We start from the raw sequence: 26,708 nt of genomic DNA, 5'->3' as shown, positions 1-26,708 counted from the left end.
TTTAATCATGACGGATGGCTATTGTTTAATCTTCTCAAGGGAATTTCACTTTCTGTTAAGTACAGCCCGTCGGTCAAGGAGAAAGTTTCCTTCCTCTCATTGTTTGCATCCGACCTCCAAGAAGTGGAGGCTGCATTTCCATGCGGTTACGGCTTAAACGTTGGTCGCGCCAGTTCAGTTTTGCACTTCTTTAATTCTTGACTTGCACAATGACAAAACATAATTGCAAACTTGAAAAGCGCGTTCAAAGAAAAGAATCAAAATTATTGGCCAAGTATGTTCACAAACAAATAAAAGAAATCGAGTTGCCCAGTTACAACCGGTCCAGAGGAAGAAAGGCAAAACAATGACCAATAGGGGGAGACAGAACGGGAAGCCTGGCGGCGGATCGCCCCGAAAAAGGTGCCCTCTCCTGAGTCGTTTAATTCCTCAGTCAATAACATGAACTAAAAGCCTGAACTTTGGTCTCATGTTCAGTTCGTCCGAAACCCAAATGTCTTCACAAAAGCCAAAGAATTGACCTTGCTGTTCCAATACTTTTGGAGGGCACTGTATCTGCACTACTAACACATCTGAGCATTTTCCTTTATAATAAAATGTTGCAAATGGTCATACAGCAATGGTCAACTCTTGATCATATGATATGACGTGTCGTTTACACAATATCATTAAACGCACAAAAATACATCCTGCCGTGTCACAAAAAAAAAAAAAAGATAACTGGCCATTCAAAGTAAATATCAATGCTGCACGGACCGCGTCAAGTGACAACTTCAGTGAAGGCATAAGTGAGTCTTTTAAAACTGGCAAGTCGGACAATAAAATCTTTTGAAGTAGGGATAAGGGGAAAAAACAGAATAAATATTTGACCGCTAGCCCACAATTTATCTGCAGCGCGCAGGTACGTCTTGCAGAAAGTAGAAGCGTTTCTGTGACATGCGATATTTTCAGCCATTTTAAACATCACTAATTTGACTGTGCTTCAAGCTTCTGTTCACAGACAAACTACAAGTACATTACTTAGTTGTGTTCAATTAGGATTTTTTTTAACAGTAGCAATCATTGGACTCTTGGACTCTCCTTCAAGTTTTTTGTTCCCCAGCGCTCACTAAACCTGATTTGCGATCGAGAGCGAGCATCACAGTTTGGCTCTGGGAGTTTGTTCCAGCAGTGTCCTCATGTCGACGAGTGCGCTCTCCACAGCTTGAGCCAAATCGGCCGCGTTTGTTTCTTGACACCCATTGAAAGACGATACGGCAAAGTTGATGTGGTCGTTCATGGGATTGTAGCAGACGCCATATCCGTTCGGTACAACGGGGCCAAAACACATGACGCAGTCAGTCTTGGACGGCACCTTTTGGGAAAAAAAGAACCGAGGGTTTTTGAAGCCCACACATGCGAAGCGCAGGTCACCCCTCCTATTTGTGTTCTTGTCCAATGAAACCGATCCAACACAATACTTTATGTCAGGGGTGTCATTTTTTCTCTATGCGGCCCTCAAACGAAAACAAAAAAGTTCAGACACCCCTGCTGTAAATGATCATGTTTCCTTTTCATAATTCAAGACAATACAACCTAACAAAGTATACCTGACTTGTAGATAAACGGTAGTGTAAGGCTTTGGCATAGGAGGGATCTTTGAAGACATCGGGAATTGAGATCTTTTCTTCGGCAGCCTGCATCTTCAGCCCAAGTAGGTGTCGGTCGATGGCTTGACCGCCGATCGCCTGACAAGGCAGACAAAGTTGCGTCGTCCGTGTCAATTTCTCATACGTGCCGACATACAAAACGAGAACTTGCCATTCCTCAAAAATCAATGCTGGGTAATTCGACAGTATATCCCCGGCACATTAGGCAATCGAACAAGCTGGGGCATGATGACACGAGACATGATGACATGGGGTACTTTCTGGGGCATCGTTGCAAATACCGCCGATCTTGCTCCAGACACAAAGTTAGGGCAGCACCTCTCCCTTCGTGGATTTCACATTTGAGACGACGTAAGCCAAGGAGGTTTTCGATCAAAATAGCTTGGGCGCGCCTGATGTAAGCGGTCCAATCAAATAACAAATTCTGTATTGCAGCAACATTGCGTGCCAATTCAACACCCGGAACCAATTCGTAAATGCGGAAAACAAATCCTTTCCAACGGGAACCGAGAAGGCAACCGAATCACTCACCAGGTTTGTATATGACCTGTGTGCTACGACAGCTTTCTCCAAGAGGTCCACCTTCTCAGTGTTCTGCAGCAACGAGAAAGATGACAGACAGTACATCACTGTTCGACAAGAGGACGCCTCAATACGTCATTCAATTTTGCACACTGACCCTTTGTTCGGTGCCTTTAAAACAAGTGTTGTTCAAGTGCTTTGACGACAGAAACACATCGGTACAGATAACACGAGGAGGAGGAGTGCCATGCTCATAGACTACCCCCCCCCCAAAAAAAAACATAAAGGATTTGGGAAAACCTAGGCAATCCAAGAACCCAACAGAGCCAACTGGGACTCGGAGGGGAAGATGTGGGTGGTAAAAATAGATCAATACATTTTAAAATACATAAAAGCCACTCTAGAAGTCAATATGATGAAGGAATGGGGATTTTGGATGCCAGTCCCTGTCCTCATTTGAAGTTGCAGCTGAGTATGAGTGCGATTCATCGTCAGAAAAATACAGTAAGATTGCTGAGAAAAAAAATCTCAGGGGGCTGCCATTTTGATTTGCGCCGCCACTTGCTGTGGACTGTAAATGACATCACATTGTCGAAGGCCTCAGCTCGCGCACGACACATGACCAAACCCGGACAACGGGTGAGCTGCGGACGTTCTTCGTTTTCAAAAGCGGGCGTTTGAGTCATCTCTGGTCACTCACAAGACTTCTTTTACCCGCCGGGTGACCCTACGAGGGCCATAAAGCCCATGACAATTTGGCTCTTGGCGACACTTGGACACACAAACTCCTCCGCCGGAATCAAGTGACGGCTCCCGGAAGAGTGCTCGGAACATCAGGTTTCAAAGTAAAGGTCACCGCACCTGCTTGTTTGGATCATCGAAGGACTTCACAAAAGCAGCAGAGGCACTCGAGGCTGATCTGATCGTATCGGTGCGACCGAGTCGAAACATACGCAGGGAGGCGCTTTCATAGGTCGCGCAACAATGCTGATACATTCTGCAGAGAAAGAAAAATGGAACCAGTGGTCAATGAAAACATACAATACATGATACGATGTGACTTCAGTCATCATCAGCCATACGGCGAGTTTTGGATTATTGCTTCGTTGGCCAGAGAGGGATGTCTTGATCCTGATCGCATCGTCGGAAACTGGGCCCAATCACGTGATCGGAATTGGGGGGAGAAAAAAAAATCGGGTTTAAAAAAAAAAAAAAAAGTTTATTCTTTGAAAATATTTTTAAGGGCTACAAAGCAACACAATAATCTGGGGGTAACAAAAGAAATTGCCAAAACAAAACAATATGCATTTTTGGGAAGGCACAGAGACATGATACAACCCCCCCACCCCGGGAAAAAAAAAAAAAAAAACACCCTCTTGGAGAGAAATACCTGTGACTCAACGGCTTCAAATACCAGCGGTCGAGGTTTTCAAGCAGCTCACCTGTAGTAAGCCAGTTGTAATGCCACCTGTATGAATGCGTCGGGGCTCATTTTGTGGGCTTTTGCAATGTTTTTTCCAAAGTGGGAGAACACAATAACCCTCATATCCAGGTCATTAGCCAGTCTGCGGGGAAAGCAATGCGAGGTGATTACTTAAGTGACTTCATGATCGATCCTGAAGTGGAAAAGGCGGTGCTCACTCATTCATTTTCTGTTTGGCCTCTTCGATATCCTTCTTGATCTCAGGGGTGATGTTGAAGTGGAGCTTTTGGGGCGTAGCCAAAGGCACAGTAGGAGAGTGAACCATCTCTGGCTTCCTCCTGTTTTCACACGGGATGCAAATCATAGGGCCCGATTCACTACCATCTCAGATAAGCGGGCCCCAGTTTACGCGTTCACTCCAACAAATTGTCTATCGGCATTGCAATCTTCGACTGGGATCCGAAAAGGCGGCATTGCAATCTTCTACTGAGATCCCCCCCCCAAAAGCGGGCAATAAATTGTGTGTTCAATCACTTGAACGGATGGCATACGTTGTTGGCAATTGGTGTCCAAGTGGTAAGGACGGTAGAATTTGAAAGAGGCTTTTGTGCTTTCGGCAGTTCTGATGACTTTCACCGGGGAAAATATGGGAGAGCGCTGTCAGCGTCCAATGGCATTTGAATCATATGCAGAGTACTGCATATTATACTGTTGAATATTATCCTCAGCTCTCAACCCAAAAGAGTATTTCTAGAGCACTTTAAAACAACCACCGCTCTATTCAACGTGTTGTACATGGAACAAAAACGATTCATATAACAAACAATGAATTCATAACAAAGACAATAGAAAGCACAAAAACAGTCACGTTAAAATGAAGTCTCACGCCGAGTCCAAAACCAAAGAATAAAATATTGTTTCAACAAGTGTTTGAAGGATGGGCAGCGAGGGGGCTTGCCGAACGTTCAGCAACAGGTCATTCCATGAAAGACGTTTTCTTTGGAGTTTACTTGCCCCAAAAGCATGAAAATAGGAGTTTCCTGTCCGTCCTGCGTTTAAAATTTTGGAGAGGCCAGCACTAATTTATTGTCACAGTGTGTTGGCAATGACCCGGACGCAAGGAAATGCCGACTCGATTATCAAAGGAGACTTTGCGACTAGCTGCTAATTGGCTCTAAAATCACACTTGCCGAATTTGCGGCTGCTTTTTTGCAAAACAAGCCCTCACAATTTGGCTCAAGTTCAATAAAAATGCACAGCTATTTCAAGATTTACCGTGCCCATGTCGTGATCGACAACTACCAGTACCTACGTGTATTCCACAACATGGTCAATCAGAGCGACAATGGGTGGGCCCTCTGCTGGCGCATGCTCATAGTTGGCCCCGCATGTCCCGTCTTCCCCGACAATGAACTGAAACAAAGAATTTATTTCTTGACAACAAACATCATTTCAGAACGCACGATTCTAGACGCGCTTCCATTCAGGAAGCTTTTCTCAACTGGAGGCCCGGTTTGAGAGTGGCACGTCACCTGCAGTGTTTTGTCAAACCAGCGGTTGCCGCTGTTCCACAAACTGCCGCCTCCGTGCAACATCTGCACTGCCGCGCAGCTGCGATAAGCGTCCTCTGCCACTCGAGGCATCGGCCCATCCAAACACAGCGTGAATATACTCCTTTGAATAGCCAGCACCGACTCTTTGTTGGTCCGATCTAAATGAACAAAGAAATGATGAAGTCAAAAGGAATCCAGGGGGAAGACTTGACATGATACGGTTGACTTTAGTTATTTTATGTTCAATGCTCGTGATTGGTATTGAACGGTTACGACCGCTCGAGTAAGCAGAATGTACCGACAAAAAGGCCACACGTTTGCACGTTTTACCCTCGATGAGGTCAGCGTAAGTCTTGCCCCAGGCGTCGCGATGTTGGGTGGTGAGGATGCCCACGGGCTCCGCGTTGGGCGTTAGGGAGGCGTCGCGGATCCGCTCCAGCTGAACACAGAGCTGTTCGCTCGTCAGCGGTGTTCCATCACTGTTGTAAACATCCAGCATGAAGAACTAAATTGCAAATGAGACAAAGAAAAGACCTTGTTATGAAGGCAACGGCAATATCGCTCTATTAAAATTGCCGCCATATCGTCATCCAATCACTATATTAACAGCGGCGCCTCTGTTCAAAGGGCCAAATTGTCTCTCATTTATGCAGTTGCAGCACCCTCGGGTGGTTAGTTTATTAGTGCAGTTTAATTTGAAGCAGGCGTGATTCGGCCACCGACAGACTTAATTGGAACAGAAACAAATATTCAAATGAATAATGGATTTGATTTTAGCTTTGACTAAAACGGACACATTTTCCAAACATTGTAGAAAAAAAAAAATCAGCTGGTTTCATGTCCGTTTAGCAGGATATCATTTTGGCGGCGTGTCAAACGTCCCAGCGTCACCGATATGAGTCAAGAGCCCATTCTGTCAGGTAGACCGAAGTCAGATGAGAGTGAATCATACTTGTGCTCCTCACCTGAAAATTGTGGACAACGGTGATATGTTTCGGGGGCCTGGAGCTTTTTGCATGATTCACCACAGCATCCCTCTTCAGACCAGGGATACGGCAGGACGAGAGCACTTCATAGTACTGATTCATACACAGTGGCTTCCCTCCCAGGTACTCCACCGGGATGGTCTCGCTGCAGTAGTACAACAGCTCATTTTGATTCCACCAGGGACACAGCATTCATCTGGGTGTTCAAGTTATGTGTACTGCCGTATGAGTTATTTTATGTTGAATGTTTCATAGAGCGCTTTGTGATAACGGCAGCTCTTGTGAAAGCGCTATAGAAATATAAGATTTATTGTATTTTATCGTAAAGAACAAATTGAGACACGGGCACGTCCTATTTTATCAAAGAAATCATGTCAACATTTCCAATGTTTTTGACTGTTTTGCTGAAGTGACCGAACCGAAACCCTGACTGTGGTCGTGCTATGAAACCAATGCGCTTTAATAAGCAGTGTATTCTACAATTGATTCTATTCGACAAAAATGTGGTCGGTCTTAAAACAAAAGATGCTTCAACATATGTGCTTACTTGTCAATCATTGTCTTGAATTCCAAAACACCTGCAATCAGTTTGGCAGCAAACCTGTAGACCGAAAGTGAAGAACAAGGCCAATTATAGTGTAGATCTCGACTTTTATTCGACGAGTCGGTGGCCACTTGCCATAGGGGTGGGGAGAAAAGATTCAATACTTCATAACATAGCGATGTGAATAGATTAAGCGGACACGAGACAATTACCGTAGTTCTCTCATAATACAACGGATAGAGTGAGTCTCTTTCAATGCTGGAAGCATAGTGTGATCACCTGATTTGTCCCTGCTTATCACTGAAGTTCATTCGAGGTAAAACCAAGCCGGGACTCGAATGGATCACCACCGGCAAACGGTAGTCAAGGTAAGCGACCTGCACCCACCATTCTGACAACTACAAAGACACAGTGAACCACCTGAAATTCTATGCACCAGGTATATCCCATTCTAAAAATTCATTAACTATCTCAATAATTTTGTACAACTAATGGAACAAAATCAATGTTATGGCAACAAGTACTGTCCAAAAGCTGGTCGATTTTCTATGTATTTATTTTGCCACAAGCTCACCCAATTCTCTGCATTTTGCGCTCTCCTCTCCAGGCCCCGCTGCAGTTTTTCACCAACACCTCCAGGTTTCTGAAAGTCATTCACAAGTTCCTTTGTGTGCATCAACTCGTCCACCTCCACGATGGGCTCCAGAGCTGTGATGTAGCGCTCAAAGGTCTGCTGCAGAGGGGGAACAGGCAAAGTGGGCAACCCCTTCTGGTGGGTCAAGTATCTCCCAGTGATCCGGGTTGCTGAAACTGGCTTCACCAAGTGGCAAGGTTTGACCAAGCCACCGGGTTTCGCAACGCCCGCCTTGACCTGGAAGATGAAAGACTACCATTAAACATTTAAATTCCGATACGTCATGGCGGTTTTGGTGGATCCACTTCAATTCCTTTGGGTACGATGGTTTCTTCCCTCTTTACACCAAATTACCCATCAGTGTGAATATGAGTGTGAATGGATGCCTGTCTGGATTTGCCCTGTGACTGCCTGGGGGGTGGTATCTTAGTATATTGGTTGTGTCTTCTTGCCAAAAGTCAGCTGGTACGAATGACTGAAAAAAATCAACGCATTCCACTGCAAAACTCACCTTTCCCCATCCAAATAGTCGGATAAACAAAGATCTAAAATGCCTTATTTTACATATATTTTTTAGTACGGTCAACATATAATGGGGCACCACAGATACGCCCATAATGTTTTATTACTAATTTTGCAAGTTAATAACGACAAGTGCACCGATTGCTTTTGGGTCAATCTGATTTCTTTGAAGTACAGTACTTTGCTGTATTATTTTCACCTGTAGAGGGCAAAAGCTGCACTTATAATCAAAGAACGGTGACGAAAAGACGTATTACCGTATTACACAAATAAAAAGAACGCAACGTTTTGTCCCCTTGGTCTGACATAAATATTAACCTCTTCAAACTGTTTTGACAATTCTCTCTAAGGACTGAACTACAAGCACCGACTGTTCTGGAAAACAAACAGCGTTGTACCGCCAGACCGAATGAGGATACAAGCTTCTGTTACTTTTAATGATGTAACACAGATTTCACACTCCTTGGTGTATTCGGTTCCGTTTGATAGCGTTTTAAATCTTGTGTTTGCATATCTCGCCGACATAGTACACACAAAACGCTCCTAAGAGACCCCAAAACACGAGAAAAGCGTTGCCATTAATTGTTTCAATTTTTATGCTAGCTATGCTGAAGTTTAAAATTGCAAACAAAAATAAAGCCACAAATAACCTTTTACCCAGTTAGCGTGCGTGCTAGCCAACGTACTAACAGCGAGTCTGCGCAAATGTTGCTGTGAACTGCCACCAACTGAGACCAAACACATCAGTCGAATGTCAGACATTATGTTGTTCATGACACAAACGATCAACCGGTTATTGGAAAATGTACAACGTGATAGGGCTCAACTTTCAAGGTCAATTTCTTACCATTCTGCTGCAAATTCCCCACATTCTGAATCTTGGAAACGCCCACTTCACAAATCATCAAAAGTCAGTGCCCGAAGTCCATCAGAAAGATTCGATTCAGTCAAGTCCGATTATCTTTACTTTGGACCCATCAATAGACGGCAAACTTAAACACGCCACCGCAGCTGCACAGTGCGGGTGCCGAGCCGCATGCAGAATACGACTCGGAAGTCGCAAATGTTTTTCATGCGTATATTGTGACCATTGAGAATTCAGGCAAAAACTCATTTTTAAAAAAGGATCCAAGTACAAAAGTCATGTAAATTGCACTTTCCAAGCACTTCCGGTATGCATTGGTCGGGGAAGCAAGTACAGTACAACTGTTACTTATTTCATGAGTTTATAATTTGATGAATAACACGACAATAAATGGAAAATCAGCATGAGTATGTGTATGTAAGGCACTTATATAAAAATGGCATTTTCGAAATGTTTTGTATAGTTAGCCAACAACGAGGGCGGTAGTGAGCCATAGTTCCAGTGTTTTCTCCCTCTGTAATCCACGAAGAAGACTGACAGCTTCAAAATGGCGGAGTCAGACCAGCAGTCCGGTAAAACTGAGTTGGATGTTTGTTGTCAGCATCTATGAACTTTGTTTTGCTTCTGCTCATGAATCTCGAACATTTAGGAAGATTTGAATGTATGCCGCACGTTCACATTGCACATCAACATGTAACCGTCTAGTCATTGTATAATTATCACAACCGCAAGTCTTGGGGAGTCCACAAAAAAAGCTTTATTTCCCTCGTTATGCACGTTTAAATAAACGTTTATGTCAGTCAATACCAAACATAGATTTTTTTTTCCGTTTAGTTACTAGCTACAATCTGCCATAAACCCCGAGTCTGTCGGTTTTACTGAGTAATCACCTTTGAATTGTATTTATACAGTTCAATACTTTTAATCATAAATAAGAGTCTTTAATTATGCTGTGACCTGCTTTTGAGTGTCTGAAAAATAGTCATTGTTAACTCACACAGGGAGAACATGCATTCTCCGCATAGGAATGTCAGTACCGATTTCAAACCCTGAAGCTCAGTGAGGCTGACGTGCTTGCCGCAATCGAAATTGTTATCAGATACAGCATGATCACCATCATGGATCCTTGTCCCACATCCATCCATCCATCCATCTATTTATCACCCACCCATCCATCATCTGAACCGCGTGGCGTAAAAGAACTAGCAAGAATATTGAGTACCGGTATATTCACAGTAGATGCCTTTTTTAAAATATCTATTGTGCTCATGTTATTTTACTAGCAGACAACTTTAAATTACTGCACATTTCCATGTGACTTCATCTTTTGTAGGAGCCATTTCTGAGAATGAACCACTTGAGGTCACAACGCCCTTCATGGTACCCAAGAAAGAAATTAGCATGGTGCCCGACATGGGCAAGTGGAAGCGGTCTCAGGTGAATGAATGTCCTGTCAGTCGAATCGGCACGTCCAAATGCATAACGGTAGAGCTTGGAATTATTCACCTGTGCCTTTTACAAACATTTCACAAGCCAAGTGCACATTCTCACAACCGATGCAGGTCATTTCCTTGATATAATTCAATTAATCAAAACCTTTCGTCAGCGAGAAAATGACAACCCGTTGAGACCGAGGTCTCTTTTCCAGGGTGATCTGTCCCAGCACAATTCGTATAACAATAACAGTCCAATGTATACATAAAAGAACTAAGTATACGTAGAAGTAGAAAATAAAAGAAGTCAATATGATCACAAACAGAAAACTGACGTAAACCTCTCAATCGGTGATCTGGAGAAACACATTGAAAATGCTTGCTTAGATGGTCAGCGTGAACGATTGTAATCTGTTGCAGACATTTGCCTGACTGCGTATTCACTGCAAGTTTTTTTCCTTATTACAGGCTTACGCTGACTACATGGGATTCATTCTGTCTCTTAATGAAAGTGTGAAGGGAAAGAAGCTAACCTGTAATTATAAAGTGTCTGAGGTATGATGGGGTTTTTTTTTTTAAACGAGTGAAATGGTTTTCTGATGTTTAATAGCATATTCTGTTTTGGGGATTCTGGATTGAATGCATTCTTCATGTTTTACAAGACTAACATCCAAAATGAATGAGTAACAAAGAAGAAGTAGTGGTGGTGTTGATTGGTGGTCTCGTGTCTAATTCCGATTGTTGTCCTTTTGTATGACAGACGGTGGAGAAGTTACTAGATCTTTTGGGGACTCTGGAGCGATGGATAAATGAGACCCCTCCTGTTGACCAGCCATCCCGTTTTGGTAATAAAGCCTTCAGAACCTGGTTTGCTCAATTAGACAAGGTTAGTCAGCACACATACACAAAACACTCCCCCACATTGCGCGGCTTGTTATATGTAGCAATGTTGTTGTTGGCAGGAAGCAGAAGTCTTGGTGTCAGCTGTGCTACCCGCTGACAAGCAAGCCGCAGCTCCAGAGATAGCCGTCTACCTGAAAGAGTCTGTGGGGAACTCTACCCGGATAGACTACGGAACAGGTCTTATTATTGTTTTGTTTATTTTTTTATATTTTTTTTATTGTGCAAAAACAAAAGGCACTGATTAGCAGAAACTATGCTCGTATGTGACGACCTGTTGTCACATACGAGCAGGTCGTATAATGTCATGCTTTGATGCACGACGTTACACCGTTGGCTCGCAAAAGGTCAAGTGCCCCTCTACAGTTAACGGTTGTATATGTCACCTGGTTGACTCTCAAACAGAATACTGGAAAATCCCTTAGTGCTTGCGGGGGGGATACGGCCCTGCTGAGAATAGTGAAAAACCACCCAGACCCCTCTTAGAAAGCTTCCTAATTCTCTACAGATGCCACAAGATAGTGCCATTGCACTCCTTTTCTATTAGAAAGGCCTTTGGCATGTCCGAATGAAGCTCCTCTGTTCATGTGAACATATTTCCTTGGCCACAAGATGGCGCCAAAGTACCACGTTTCTTTCAGAAAAATCTTTAGTGCCATCTTGTGGCACTTTTGGGTCTTTCAGAAATAGCAAAAAAAAAAAACACAAAAAACTGGAAAGGCAAGTAACAGGATAGATTCCTCCCGAAAAAATACCAGTCAGTGGGGGAGTTCATGTGTAGAAAGCCTGAATAGTTGGAGGCATATTATTATAAAAAAAAAAAGACACTCAAAATGTGAACAAATTGAATTCAACTTTCCAATGTTGTTGGTTAAACTGATTTTGCATTGTTCACCAAGGGAGTTCTATACAAGCGCTTTCATATGTGAACCGGCCATTAAACAAATTTATTGTACATAAATAAAGAAGTGACATACTGCATTGGTAATTACTGACTATTTGAATTTATCGAAAAAAATGATAATCATTATAAGTTCTTTAAGCGCCCCATTTCACATTTGGCTCACAGAGTGAAATTGCACATTTCACATGTCATGTTTTTCTTTTCAGGTCATGAAGCTGCGTTTGCTACATTCCTTTGCTGCCTCTGTAAGGTTGGCGCTCTTAAAGCGGAGGACCAGCTCGCTATTGTTTTCAAAGTTTTTAACAAGTAAGTAGTTGCTACTGTGGACCTGGTGTTATTGGGTTTGTTCTTCCCATTTAACACAATAAAACAAATCCATGACTTCCAATTCTGTTTTCTTCAAAACCATGGCATTCCACAGCTTTTTGTTACTGCCTTTCATATCTCCCAGTCCATCACTTATCACTTTAAATTGGTGCTGCTGTTAAATCTGGCGTCTTTCATCTGAGGCAGCTGGCTACAGTCAAGCCTCTCCTTTCTCGGGAGCACTTTGAAACAGTCTTTCTTGCCTTCGTCACGTCTCGGCTGGATTACTGTAACACACTTTACTTTGGAGTCAGCCAATTCTCCATTCAGCGTTTCCAGTTGGTCCAAAATGCTGCTGTTCGCCTCTTCACTGGCCCCCCGATACATTTTAATAGTTCTTCTATTATTTGTTTTCAAATCTTGAAATGGCCTTGCCCCACCTTACCTGTCCGCACCTGCCCGGTCTGCCTCGGGTCTGCGGACCAGACACTATTAGAGGTACCGAGAACTAAGTGGAGGCTCAGAGGGGTTGCCTGTCCCTCTCTTTTGAACGACCTACCACTGAACGTTCTGCAAGCTCACTCGCTGCCTATCTTTCAAACCCATCTCAAAACTCATTGTTTGTTGTTGTAGTAAATATTTTTGCCCCATGTACAGCACTTTGTATACAGCGGTGGTTGTGCTCTAGAAATACACTTGAGTTGAATTACATCAAATCATGACCAGTTTAAATACTTTTTTTTAGGTATCTCTTAGTGATGCGGAAACTTCAGAGGACCTACAGAATGGAACCAGCTGGAAGCCAAGGTGTCTGGGGCCTTGATGACTTCCAGTTCCTACCTTTCATATGGGGTAGCTCACAGTTTGTTGGTACGAAGATTTTCAAATAAGAATTTACAAAAGAAATGTTCATATTGCATTTTCCCAGCATCAACAAACAATGGTTTGTTTTTTTGTGTATCTAATGAACATACCAACAAGTGCTGGTTGACTATTTGGAATAGCGAACGTCTTCAAACGGAATTTCTGGATCTGGACCATTAGATGCATGGTGGAGTAATGCTTGTGCTTTCATGAGTGCATTGTTGCTCTCCCGCCTGACCTCCACCAGTGTGAGAGCGTTGAAATGAGAGCATGACAAGTTAACTAGCGACACCTGATGGCCAAGATATACAATTGCAGCACTGTCTCCCATAGATCACCCAACCCTCGAACCTCGGCACTTCGTGGATGAGAGGGTGGTCAACGAACATCAGCAAGACTACATGTTTCTGGAGTGCATCAAGTTCATTAACGAGGTGGGACAATGAAACTCTTGACATTTGACCCCCCAAAAAATAATAACAATGATTGCAAAGCAGGATTTAGTTGCAGGAATGCAACATCAAATACTCATTGGTCATGTTAAAACTGGCTTAAAACTAATGTTAAAAAAAAAAATGTTGATTTTAAATTCTTTGAATCGGTGGTGCCCAAAATACAGCCCGGGGGCCATTTGTGGACTACCCATCCATCCACCCACCCATTTTCTGATCCGCTTATCCTCACAAGGGTCGCGGGGCGTGCCGCAGCCTATACCAGCTGACTTCGGGCAGAGGGCGGGCTACACCCTGAACCGGGTGCCAGCCAATCGCAGGGCACACAGAGACTGAAAACCATCCACGCTCACACTCACACTCACACTCACACTTAGGGACAATTTAGAATGTTCCACTAAACTGCCACGCATGTTTTTGGAATGTGGGCGCAAACCGGAGTACCCGGAGAAAACCCACTCAGGCACGGGGAGAACATGCAATTTCCACAGAGGAAGGCCAGAGCCGGAATGGGACCTTGCATCTCTGCGCTGTGAGGCCGATGAGCTAACCAGTCGCCCACTGGGCCCATTTGTGGGTCGTCATCCATTTTACAGCGGCCCGCGACGACTAAAAAAAAAACAAACAAAAAATGACATTTGACATGGGCCACGAGATGAGTCAAAAAAGGTGAGGTGGGCAGAGTGAGGCATATCTATACTTGAAGATACAAATACATGATTAAAAGAAAAATGCAATTGATTTTCAAAACACGAGTGAATCAAGATAATTCAATTTTCAAGGCAAAAATTGTTTCTCGCACTTCGTGCTGATTGATGAAGGCATCACATGAATGAGCCTCAAGAAACTGATGGGATTTGGCTGCATCTACTCTATGAGATAGACGGCTGTCGGCCACCACAAAAACTTGGAAAAATCCTCAACTAATTTCCTCAACACCTTCAACAGAAAGCCAATGACAAACGCCATACATCGAAATTGCTCTCTTGACTGACATTAGCGGGTATCAAAAAGCTGACAAATTATTTTTTTCATGCGGGCCTCCACCGAAAAAGTATGGACGCCCCTGTTTTAAAATGAAGACCGCCCACGTAATCTGCGTTTTGTGTCAAATCAAAGCTCGGCTCTCGGATGAAGCACATTGGTGTGAAGCTGGCAAATGCTTCCCAATCTAGTGACGCCGACTTCCTCTGCACACCCAGCCCGCTCTGAGCACCAATCTGATTGGCCCCGCAAATGCGTCAATGCAAACCTAGCCGGGGGCCTTTTTTTTTTTCTTTTCTCAAGCACTTTTGGTGAGTAAGGCCCACCGTCTTTTAAATGGCGATCGTAGCGCATGGAGGCTCTGATTATTTAGCGCCACTTAGCTTTGTTGACATGTATCTGCTTTGTTTTAATTCACCCAATTGACTTATTTTGTCTTTTAGAATAACAATTTAAGTGGATAATCTGGAGCCGAGAGCTGTTGCAAATGGATTGTAGGGCAATAGCTGAATAGGGTCTTCAGGAAAAAGGAAGACGGGGACTTATTCCGGGAAAAGCAGATGGAGTCTGTTGGTCATGTGCCAGAGCAGGAACTGTACGCTTTGTTTTTGTTTTGGGGAGGAAAAGGAGGGGAGGGAAGTCAAGGGGAGGGGTATTGGTAGAGCATGCGACATCCTTTTCCTCCTCCCCACTCAGACACGCTGCCTCCTTCCCTCGATCTCCTCCTTTCCCCGTTTGACCTCTTCCGCCCTCCTCGCAGTTGTCAAAGGAGTCTGCGCACGCTACTCTGTACGCTTACAGCCTTTCGTGGAAGCCTCCGTACATCGCAGACAGATTTGGAGAGCATGACCAAATTGCCTTGGACCACTCCGCCACGATCTGGAAAAATTGCAACAAGAGTGCCACTAACAAAAAAAAAAAGGGGGGGGGGGTTGTGGTTGAAGGGGGGGGGGGGTAATTAGTATTGTTTTGGTTTTTACTGTGGTTCCAGGCCCAGTTTTGCCTATTTACAGTGGAACGGTTTTGTATTCAAGTGTTCGAAGGCACAGAAATCTGTCTGATTCTAGTTTCAAGCAGAAAATCTACTTCAAAATAGTTTTTGGCCTTGGTTGTGTGTCTTGTTGTAGTGGTATATTTGGAATATTCTGTACTGGGATGAGCACAGACATCATGCCAAACCACATTTCTGCAGGTGCTAACAGCGTGGCTTCGTATTAAAAGAGTGCGAGTACAGTACTCAACTGGCCTGCCTGCAGTCCAGACCCGTCTCCCGTTGAAAATGGGCGGCGCATTAAGAAGCGTAAAATATGACAACGGAGACCCCGGACTGTCAAACTGCTGAAGCTGTACATCAAGCAAGAATGGGAAAAAGAGAACGTTTCAACAAATTGTGTGCTCAGTTTCCAAACATTTATTGAATGTTGTCCAAAGAAAAGGTGATGAAACACAGTTGTAAACATGTAAACATTTGTTTGTATTCACGCAATGTCCCAACTTCATGGGATTACATTTTGTTGACCGTTAGCATACAAACTGCGTATGTCTACCGGACATTCCCGCTTTTCACACGTACGGGCACTTCAACTCGACGCAAATTCCGATTTTGAATCACACACATAAGGATTTTTATGTGTGCGTGCATGCATCAGCCTAAACATGAGTCACTTCCTTCCCCACATGCTGCTGTGAATCACTCCTTCCTCCGGGGAATATGGGCCGTCTCCTCCCCCGCCCCCTTTCCTCCCTCTTCCATGCCCCTCCCCCCTTGTGTTCTCATGCGAGGCCATGGAAAGTCTCTGGAGCGGTGGGGGTGGAATGGAAAAAGGAGGGGGCTGTTAGATTGATGCCCCAGGGTCTGGGTTTGGGTTCCTTTGCTCTGGGGGGGTGGGGGGGGGGTATATTTGGGGAAAACAGCATCGAACTTTATGTTCATTGAGATTTCCATTTGGACTGAAATTACCTTTATCGTTGGTTTTCTGTCCTTTAGATGCTGAAGTGCTCCCGGAACCCACCCTCTTGGGCTATTTTAAAAAGCTGCAGTTTAGTGGGACGATTACTAGCTTCACATATAAAGCATATGTGTGTGCGACGTAGTCGTCGAGGGCCTCAAACTGAAGTACATACTGTATATCTAACCGGCCAGTCTGTACTTGTCCGTGCTGGAAAGTCGAGTTCCTTTGTTGGTAACTGTCGGAGCTGAGTCTGCAATTCTGCTCACGCATCTGTGCGAAGGCTTCCTACTTAATTGTTAAATAAAAATCACAAATTGCATATTATCGTGTTGCTTATCTTCAAGTACAATGTGAATCATTTTAGCCAGTACAAAGACTCAAATTGAACTTTCGAGTCATGCAAAGAAGAGACTACAGGTACATACGCGGATACAGTATGAGTGTAGTTGTTAAACAATTCCAATTTTTAAGAAATCTTGGACGGCTAAACCGTCAGTTCCGGAACAATTGCATGTTTGGATGGACGTCGGCTTTTCAGTCGGTCGTCTTTCGTTCAAATTCCTTCCGGTTATGTTCGGTTGTCGTTCTCATCCGCGTCCAATCGCAAGCAGGCGTCTATATGTTTTTGTCATACAGGGACGAGGACGACTTCCCGTTTCTGCCTCTAAGAATCATGGGAAATGCCTGCGCTATTTTATGTTTTGTCTTCCGTCTTTTCTTGGATTTTCTAGATGAAGACGGGTCCCTTTGCTGAGCACTCCAACCAGCTGTGGAACATCAGCGCTGTTCCTTCCTGGTCTAAAGTCAACCAAGGTCTGATTAGAATGTACAAAGCAGAGGTGAGTTGATGGATTTAACGCTCCGGTTCGCCTTCCTATCATCGATCTTAGAGATTATTTCCTTTGTATGAAATGAATCCGATCGTGCGTCATTGAAATTTCATTATGCGAATTTACCGATCCGAGTCACAGCAGTGAGAACAGAATGGAAGTGCCCCACCTGGTGGAAACATGGCCGAGGGCTGACCCGGACTTTGTTTCCGGCACCTGAAATGGAACTCGGCTTTCCCAAAACTGGAAGCGGGCAAATACTATTTCACAGCACTGTCTATAGTTTGGTTGGACAAAGACCTCATCAAATTTCTTAGTGGAATACATTTCCTTGAGACGACCTCAACGGAAGAACACTCGGCACATGCGTCTGTGTCTCTGAACAGGCGGTTCTACTAACTTCCCGGTCACTTTACTTCAAATGCCGGATTTTCCCGACCAGCCCGTGCTCACATTCACTGTTCACTTTGACTTGCTGTTCTGGTAGCCGTCTACTCCCCGCTCCACTCTGCTCTCGTGTCCGCCTCCCCCTCCCACTTGCTTCCACCCAGAGCATTCATGCCTCACTTTCTTAAAGGAGCCGCCCTTCTGCTTCAACACTCTTCAGCCACGTGGATATACCGGAGAAGATGTTTTGAGTAGATACACCTAACAAGGAATTCCACGAAAGGCGCAGTTTACCAGCTTTCTATTGCCTACTATTCAGCCCGTACTGCCCCGGGTTGTTGCAGTTTGCCATTGAGCATTTTGCGCTGGACACAGTCCATTGATTGGTCAGCACTGCACAGATCCTTATTGGGTCTTTCCTTCTCCGTTCAATTCCTTGACCTGCGACTACGAAGTCACACTACTTTTAATACTTAACGGAGTTAGCTCCACCCCCCCCCCCCCTTTACTTTTACACCCGGTGGTGGAAGTCCAACGTTGACCAGAATCTACAGATCTCAAGCACAATGTCGCAAAATAAACCGAACCGGTCAAGTGGGTAGAATTTGGCTACGTCTACCCATCTTCGGCCATATATATGAAAGCAAAGCGCCTTCCCGGTTCTCTGTCCTGTGTGTCAGTACTGAGGAGGTTTGAACCAGGATTTTGCCGGCTTCTGACATAGTAACAGGCGAACTACTGACTGTCGCGAGCAGAGTGTGAAGTTTAACACCCAAGACTCACTGCCAATGTCCCTTTGTGTCACCGTCTCGCTGACGTTGCCACGCATGTAATTATTTTAATGGCACGAGCCGCGATTGCCGTGAACGGGCGAGTACATCTCGACTCTACTCTTAGGCCTTTGATGCGCTAATTATCCGGGTATGCAGTGTCAAAGCAACGACTCTTAATTGGGATTAATTGATTTGCTGTCGGAGGGAGAGACTTCTTTGTCTGGAATGTCTCAAAGTTAGTAGTAATGTCAAGTCACATTTATCTATTTAATCCCAAACAGTCTCAAAGGGCTTCACGTGCCCACAGTTGATATAATATTAATGACCGCCCCTGACTTTAAGCCCCAGAAGGGCAAGTAAAAACTATTAAAAAAAAAAAAAAAACATCTGGGGAAAAATGAGAAACCTTGAGAAGGGTTTGCAGATAGGAGAATCCCCCCCCCCCTTCCGGGAGGAGCAGGCTGCAATGGATCCCGAGTGGGCAACATTTGACACAATATTGGACTATACAATGCTAGTTGGAATGACATTTAACAAGATAAACGCCTTCGGAGAGGTGGGTCCAATGTAAATTATAATAAAAAAATTATAAACTAACAAACAGTTGCCCTGTGACCATTCTTTGGGTTTCGTTTAAGTTTGGATTCACGTTTTTTTAACTGTAAATTCGCATTGTACGATTTGGGGATATTGCATCGCCTCGGGCTGTGAGCAGTATTTTTAAATTCTTTCTTGTTGAACATTCCATTGAGGAATATGTATCGATTTACTTGCGTCCCGTTCGGGAAGCGCTAATTTCTCGTGACTTTATGCAAATAATGATATAGGAGAAACCCAAGACTTGAACCGTCTGCAAGCAAGGGAAGAGGCAGGAAAGGGTTAACAGAGGACCAGCGAGAATGGAATTGTGTGCATGTGTGCGTGTGTGTGGGTGGTAGGGGGTGGGGAATGGGGTCGGGGTGTGTGTGTGTGTGTGGCGGGGGGCGGGGGGTTGTCCAAGCCTTCTCCCGCCTGCATGCCCACATCCTGTGTTTTCCAGTGCAGCCTACGAGTCTTCCCAAAGAGCTGAGGGGCCAAACTGTCTGCCCCCCCCCTCCCCCTCGTCCTTCTCCACCGCCATTGCCTTCATTAAATCCACCCCTCCCTCCCTCCCTCTCTGCCGACCTTCCTCCAAGCCTGGAGCAACCATCAGCAGACTCGCATTCCTCACTCCCTCTTGCTGGCCCCACACAAGGTTTCGGGCAGAGTTGTACTTGGCCTGGGGAAAAGCAGGATCCTGCGCCTTTTCTCTCTGAAAGGGGCGAGCCAATGTTTCCAAAGGCACAAACTGACACATTTGGATGGGGAAAGTTTTGAACTCTTTTCTTTTTTTTTTTAATGGTGTCTTTTCAAGTTGTCCTGATCCAATCACGTAATTTTCAGATGATCCATAATTGTGTGAAAAAAAGGACTAAATTATCTCCTTAATTTTATGAGATCATAAAGCGGCAAAATAATCTTGAGTTTCAGATCTTGTGAATTTAACATCTTAGACGAGTTTTCTACGACACAATGTCATGGAGACGTGAGGCGGGAAAACCACGTCCACACGAGTTCCACAAACTTGCTTGTCATTTATTCTGCAACTTTTTTTTTTTTTTTTTTGGACAGAAGCTCTTTGCTCATACCGTACATGAACCAAAAAAAAAAAAAAAAAAAAAAAGGAATTACGGGGTGAGTGAAGTGACAAAATTGAAGAGGCCATATCCAAACGCGTTCTTCTATGAGCAGGCGTGCTAAGACAAGATTTTCGAAGAGCGCAACCGCAGTCTGAATGCCTTGCCAGAGGTTTGGCCTGGTCACTTTGCCGGGAAAGACCAATTGCTTGTTCCCCAAAAGTAGGTGAAGCGTCTCTGCCGGCCACACTAGTGGTGTCATAAATAAAAACACACTGCCGCCGTTGTCTGAAGTGTTATCAAACTCAGGACCCGGCTTACACAATACGGAACAAATTGTGCTGTTTTGATCCCATGCTTACTCAACAGCTGTCTTTGGAGGAGGAGAAGGAGCGCCAACCTTTTGAAACCTGTCCCCAAAATGTTTTGGAAAACCCCCACAATTATTGTTGCCTTCAAACACAAAAATGCTGCCAAAACAGAGATGCGCAAGACCTCGCAGTCAAGTCACGGAGGTTACAAAGCACGACTCCGGTGGGTGGGTGTGCCGCTCGCAAGTCACCAGCTCGCTAACGCTTCGCCACTAAAGTCCACAGTGCCTTGCAACGTGCAAGGTCAAGGTCAACTCCACTCAAGTGTATATTTCGAGCACTTTCAAACAACCACCGCTGTCTACAAAACAATTAAATAAGCAATTGCAAAGACCGTCGAAAGCCCAAAAACCATCCAGCTAAATCTCCGGTCTCAGGCTGAGTCAAAAGCCAACGACTAAAAATGAGTTTTAAGACGGGTTTTCAAGATGGGCAGCGAGTGAGCTGGCCGAACATCCATTCCGAAGAGAGGGAGCGGCAATGGAAAAAGGCTCCATCTGTCCAGGTTCTCGGTCCCTCTTAATAGTGTCTGGTCCGCGGACCTGAGCCGCAGCGCAGGTTGCGTAGGAGCTCCGAGAGCTAAGGTGCGGCCATGCCGTTTCAAGATTCGGAAACAAATCGTAGGATCTTCAAAAGAACTCGAAAATGAGCTGTTGAGGACACTCTTTAGAATGAGCATAAAAGAGACGTTTTGTTTTGTTTTTGGTGTTAATGTTAACTTTTGCCTATCTGCACGAATTCTTAGTGTCTGGAGAAGTTCCCGGTCATCCAGCACTTCAAATTTGGGAGCCTGCTGTCCATCCAGCCGTCGCAGCCGTGACGCCGACGGCCGCATTCAAGGAATGAATGAAAAGACCGCAATCGCCAGCACGCCGGCTCCACCGTTTCCCTTTCTTCCAACATCCCGTCGTGGATTGGTAACAACCTCCGATCAGGACAACAGCGCTCGTTGGAGCTCGCGGCGAAACGCAACCGGAGCGTTGTGCGCGCAACGCAGACAACCACGACATTCACCTGCATCGATCGGCACCTTCCGCACTGCATGTCACAACGCACCTTTGTCAAATAAAAACGGACTTCTTCATTGCCGTCGTGTTCCAAATCGGAAGAAAAAGGTGAGCAAGGTCCTAGACCGGCGGCCCAAATGTCGGAATCCACAGCAATGTGCTTGTGCGTGCATTCGTTCTGCGAGGTGACGCTTTTGTGGCGCGACGAGGTTGAAAACCGTCCATCGTTTGTGGAGTTGTCATTTTCTTTTCATCTCTCTATTCCTCTCATTGTATTTGTGTCCTGCATCAACTTTGGATCCGACTCCGATTTAGGGGCAATGAAATGTTATTTGTCTGGGGGGTTTTTTTGTTTTGTTTTTTATGAGCGCTTGAGTTGCTTTCAGATTTGCATCCTTTAGTGACTGAGAAAAATACTCATTTAGACATGAGATTGAATATACGGTCATGTGATTTTTTTTTTTTTTTTGCCAGATTTGGGGTATTCTCATTGTATTGATTTGAAAGTCAAATGTTTTCATATCTTTCCCAGTGTAAGTTTTTTTTTTTGTCTCATTCGTCTTAACATATAAGGCACAAAAAGTCAATGAAGAAATAGGCATCATTTTTTGATCAATCATTTATTTTAATGACGGGGAAATTATTGTGCCTAAAACATGGGCTGCTTTTTTTTTTTTTTTTTGGAGGGGGGCAGGGGTCACTCAGGTTTGATAAAAATGATGATTGTTGCCCAAATTCCAACGTTTTTAAACGACGCCATCTTGTCTCTTTAATTTCTTTAAAGAGTGAACGTGCAACACCGTGCGTGTGTTTATTTTTGCATTCACTTGTCGTGATGTAATAAATGTTGCTGGCTGCACCTTCCTATGTCGTTTTGCTTTTTAGTTCATTGAGAATTTGTGAAGAAATAGTCTTGGATGATAACTTGCTCGTAGGAAACTTGATTTTGTGTTTGTCAAATTCCCAAGTGCCGTCTGGCGAAAACCAGGAAGCGGCGATTCCATTTTGAGCTGGATTTGTGGGTTTTGCTTCCGGCCCAAATGTCCAAAATTTGTTGTTTTTAAAGTAAATGACTTCCGTCACAAAATATTGCCATGCAAATCCACAATTCCGCTGCAAAAGATTTTTTTTTCTTTTTCTTTCCCTCCCCCTCTTCATACAATGAGCCCTCTCAAGCAAGGACGGAGGTGGAAATCCCCACGCATGGAGGAAGTTAGACGGCAGTGAGCGCCAAGCGGCCCAAAGATGACGGAAGGACTTTGCAAACGTTCAAACGCTTGGTCCAGATTTCTGAATGTTGAAATCTTGAAACGTTGCCTTTTTCGACAATTGGAGACGTTTGACAGACGAATCATTGATGTAACACACAAACACTTGTCCTTTGACACACACACACACACACACATTCAAAAAAAAAAAAGCAGCGGACCATTCGCTAATGTCGTTCTGCTCATTGTGTACCGCGTCTCCGTGTTGAGTCGAGCACTTGAACTTCCAAAAGGCAGAAATCGAGCTTTTGCTTGCTTACAACTCTTCGCATCGATGCTGCCCACCCCCAAAATTCAAAAGAACGCACATAATATCTCTTTCTGAAAGACACATCCATCTTGCTGCCCTCTGGAAGACACAGAAGCTATCGTTACAAGCAAGGGCCCCAATCATTTCCATGTTGACCCACCTTCACTTGTTTTTATTATTATTATTAATAGCAGTGGTGTGGGAGACGGGGGAGGGGGATCATGTTGCGGGGCTGCTGAAAAATGGATGGCGAGCCATAAATGGCCCCCGGGCCGTGGTTTGGACACCACCGATTTGGCCAACAACGGAATCGCCGTGACCAAGCGCCAACTGCTTGAAAGTGAGGGTGATTTCCGGGTGTCCAGATCTCTGAGCCGAGTAGGACTGAATATCCGAGTCTTGTTGGGAAGAATGTCGGGAATGGGGGAGCCGCGTTTACCCGTCGCAACGTGTCAGGTCTTGAAACGGCGACGAAGGCGGAGGAGGCTCGTGAAATAGAAGAGCAGCGCAAACTCCCGATGGTGGAGGGAAGGAACTTAGAGCCCCTACCAAAGTGCAGCTCTCTTCCAGGCCTTCACTTTTGCCCAAAGTGTTGCAATGTGCCTTTTTTTCATCGCCGCAACAGCCCGCAGTGGTTGGCCGCTATGGGATCTCAACGTTTTATTGGTTGTTTTTTTTTTTTTAAGTGAAGACAATTTGGATTTCACCCTTCATAGTAATTCTCTTTACTACCACCTATGGGACTGGAAATTCACATTATTGATCACTATTTCCGACAGTTGCATTATGGATAGATTGTGTGTGTGGGGGGGGGGGTATTTTTTTATTTATTATATATTTGATACTCTTCCAGCGCATGTTCCACGAGACACCGCAACTTATTTTGATTCGACAGACTCTGGTGTGCATCACATCTCAGACCGATGACCTGTGCGATCTCTGCTGCCACAGTCTGACTCCCCCCTCCTAGTGCACCTATTCCACAATCCCCCCCACTCCCCACTTCCCCCTCCACACACACACACACACACACACACACGCACACACGCACACACTCCTTCTGCTGTCACATGTGGTCTCTGCAACCCCCAACACATCTACCCCCTTATCCTAACAAAGCGCCCCCCCCCTCCTCTTCTCCTCTTGCTGTGCCCCACCCCCACACCACCCCTCCTGACTCTCACTGTTCTCTTGCCTTCCCCTCCTCCCAGGACCTCCTGCTCCACACACACACACACACACACACACATTACTGTGCCACCTGGTATTGTCCTTTTGTCATCAGAGGATATATATATATACATATATATATATATATATGCATACACACACACACACACACACACACTTGGATTTTATGATCAGATTTGTTTTCTAATGCATAATCTATAATCAAAATATTGCGGGAGTCACTATTATGAGGTAAATATAAACAAACAAATCAATAAATCCATCCATACATCGGGCAAAGGACTCTCTGAAATGCGTCTGGTGTCATTTTCTTGTTCACTTTTATCTGGGCTGCATGAACTAGTCAATCGTCATCAGGCAGGGGTGTGCTAACGTCTTCGTTGGAGGGCCGCGTAAAGAAAAATGGAAGGATGAAAGCGCCACTTTTAAATTGTTCAACTTTTTGAAACGCTTAAGGCAGTCAAAAGAGCACTTCTGTATGGTTTGTTTTGTCTCGTTCATCGTTCATTTCATCATCTTTCTGTGAGAGGTGTCAAAGGAAAATAGTTGAGGATTTTGGGGTGGCCAATAGCCCTCAATCTCACAGAGTCGATGCAGCTCTCATTTATTTGTATCTTGAGAAAAGTTCTACTGTACGCCCTCGCTTCTCTGCCCACCTTCACCTTTAACGAAGCTTGCGGCCCATGTCAAATTTTGTTTTTGTCATGTTGCGGGCCACTGAAAAATGGACGACGGGCCGCAAATCGCAGCCGGGCCGTAGTTTGGGCACCCCTGCCAAAAGCTATCATTACAACCAAAGGCCCCACCATTTCCATATTGACCCACTTCCACTTGTTCTTCTTCTTATTAGTCATATCATAATTACTAGTAGTGGTCGAAGTGTCAGGGCACGCTTCCGTTTTGCTGGGGAAGCAGCGGACAGCCGAGGGAGCAAAGTGCCATCGCGGGAGACGCCATGCGTTGCGGTAGAGCGCGCCGTTCCCGTTTGAGAAGCGGAAGGAGCCAGCCAAGAGGAGGGAGGAGGAGGAGGAGAGGGGCGGATGCAGGAGGGGGGGGGGGGGGGGGGAGGGAGTCGGAGGGAGGGCCCCCGCCAGAGGTGCCTGCTCTCTCTGCATACGGAGCCCTCGTGATCAGCATTCATTGATTTTAAAGAACACCACCAAGTGGCACACTGCAGAGATAACAGGGCTCCAACCTTTTTCAAGGGATATTTTGGGAGTCCTTTCCACACGCGATGCAAAACTGTTGTGCCGGCGAACCGAATGATGACAAACGTCTGGAAACGCGAGTGATGAACAAAAGTCTTTCAGGTTAGAAGGCATGAAAAGTCAACAATCAGGCAATTAGCTTCCGCGTTGACTAAAACGTCGATGTGACATTTTCTTTTTCTTTTTATAAGGAAAAAAACATTTCCAAACTGTGTTCACAATGTTTGCTCCTATCTCCCATCTATGAGTGTTAACTCCCCCCCCCCCCGAGCTTTTATGATGATCATCATGTGACCCAAGTGTGCAGAAATCAACAAAGTGTTTGTCATCCATTGCGGAGGACGACTTTTTTTAAAGGTCACAGCGTCACAGCGTACTTATGACACAGCGTGGCTAGCTTTGCTAGCTACGCTAGCTTTCGAATGTGGAGATTCCGCTGCTTTGCTAGCTACGCTGTGTCATAAGTGGTTCAATGATATCCACTTTGTTTTTTTAACGTGTTTTCAGTTGTCGCCGTTGAAAAGTTAGTTCACGAAATGACTCATTTGGATGGCGCGTATTCAATCCACGCGCTCCTGTTGAACATTTTGCGCCTGTGGCTGCAATCGCTTTCCACCCCGTCATGATGTGGTTGCTGCGCCTTTAAGAAATCCTCCCACGTTTTCGGTGACATTGTGAATTTCTTTCCTCGATGTGAACGGAAACCACTTGCTGACTGACTCGCCTCGCTAAGCGGAGGTCAACCGCGTGCTCGTTCAATGCTAACACGAAACTTGAAAAGTCCACCCCGGTCATCGGCCACCTTTCAATCGGCTGCCGTTTGCATTTCAGTTGTTTGCATTTAAAAAAAAAGAAAACTGCGGGAAGTTGACCACTAAGCAATGTTAGCTGCATCTCCAGAATCCAACGGAGGTCAATGAAGAATCGAGATTTTTGGTGGTGGGGGGCAATGGGACAATCTCAAAGGCACCTTCCACTTTTGTGATATTAATACATTCCTTTGTTTGAGATGATGTCATTTTTTTAGTACATAATCAGTAACAAGAAGCTTGTTTTCATGATTGACTCGGCGCCCAGTGTGTCCAAATTATGGCCCGGGGGCCATTTGTGGCCCGTCAGTGGCCCGCGACATGACAAAAAAATATATATCCTAAAAATGACATTGGACGTAGGCTACAAGATTAGTTAAAAAAGGTGAAGGTGGGCAGAATGAGCAGGGAAGGTGTCAGAAAAATAGCTGCCCTTACTATTAATACATTTGTTTATATAGTGTCA

At 44.8% G+C, this 26,708-nt stretch overlaps 2 protein-coding genes across 2 annotated transcripts; one reads left to right on the top strand and one right to left on the bottom strand.

Moving 5' to 3' along the window:
• Positions 1–173: 173 nt before the first annotated feature.
• On the bottom strand, positions 174–8,943 carry crata (carnitine O-acetyltransferase a). The gene is made up of 14 exons (XM_086134665.1): positions 8,681–8,943; positions 7,252–7,548; positions 6,957–7,075; positions 6,681–6,734; positions 6,113–6,278; positions 5,478–5,652; positions 5,127–5,305; positions 4,907–5,007; positions 3,813–3,932; positions 3,614–3,736; positions 3,033–3,168; positions 2,181–2,243; positions 1,590–1,727; positions 174–1,354 (listed from the first exon to the last, which is right to left on the bottom strand). The coding sequence occupies exons 1-14, from the start codon at positions 8,702–8,704 to the stop codon at positions 1,139–1,141; spliced, it is 1,911 nt and encodes a 636-aa protein (XP_085990791.1). The 5' UTR covers positions 8,705–8,943; the 3' UTR covers positions 174–1,138.
• A 288-nt stretch (positions 8,944–9,231) lies between these two features.
• Positions 9,232–22,383, top strand: ptpa (protein phosphatase 2 phosphatase activator). Its single transcript, XM_086134667.1, has 10 exons — positions 9,232–9,270; positions 10,032–10,135; positions 10,600–10,686; positions 10,892–11,017; positions 11,094–11,211; positions 12,142–12,241; positions 12,987–13,111; positions 13,439–13,539; positions 17,225–17,332; positions 21,255–22,383. The coding sequence occupies exons 1-10, from the start codon at positions 9,246–9,248 to the stop codon at positions 21,327–21,329; spliced, it is 969 nt and encodes a 322-aa protein (XP_085990793.1). The 5' UTR covers positions 9,232–9,245; the 3' UTR covers positions 21,330–22,383.
• The last annotated feature ends 4,325 nt before the right edge of the window (positions 22,384–26,708 follow it).

The sequence above is a fragment of the Hippocampus guttulatus genome, chromosome 17 (assembly GCF_054856545.1).
Source record: "Hippocampus guttulatus isolate MCC_2025c chromosome 17, RoL_Hgut_1.0, whole genome shotgun sequence".
NCBI classification, from domain to species: domain Eukaryota; kingdom Metazoa; phylum Chordata; class Actinopteri; order Syngnathiformes; family Syngnathidae; genus Hippocampus; species Hippocampus guttulatus.
The sequence above is the reverse complement of the archived record's forward strand: the minus strand, read 5'-3'. Positions and strand labels throughout refer to the sequence as shown.

Excerpts from the sequence above, each read along its gene's own strand:
- crata (XM_086134665.1), bottom strand. The coding sequence starts at position 8,704 with ATGTGGGGAATTTGCAGCAGAATG. Across the intron at positions 1,728-2,180 it reads ACAGGTCATATACAAACCTG|GCGATCGGCGGTCAAGCCAT; the intron begins GTGAGTGATTCG and ends CTGCCTTGTCAG. Across the intron at positions 1,355-1,589 it reads ACCGTTTATCTACAAGTCAG|GTGCCGTCCAAGACTGACTG; the intron begins GTATACTTTGTT and ends TTTTCCCAAAAG.
- ptpa (XM_086134667.1), top strand. The coding sequence starts at position 9,246 with ATGGCGGAGTCAGACCAGCAGTCCG. Across the intron at positions 10,687-10,891 it reads GTAATTATAAAGTGTCTGAG|ACGGTGGAGAAGTTACTAGA; the intron begins GTATGATGGGGT and ends TTTGTATGACAG. Across the intron at positions 13,540-17,224 it reads GCATCAAGTTCATTAACGAG|ATGAAGACGGGTCCCTTTGC; the intron begins GTGGGACAATGA and ends TGGATTTTCTAG.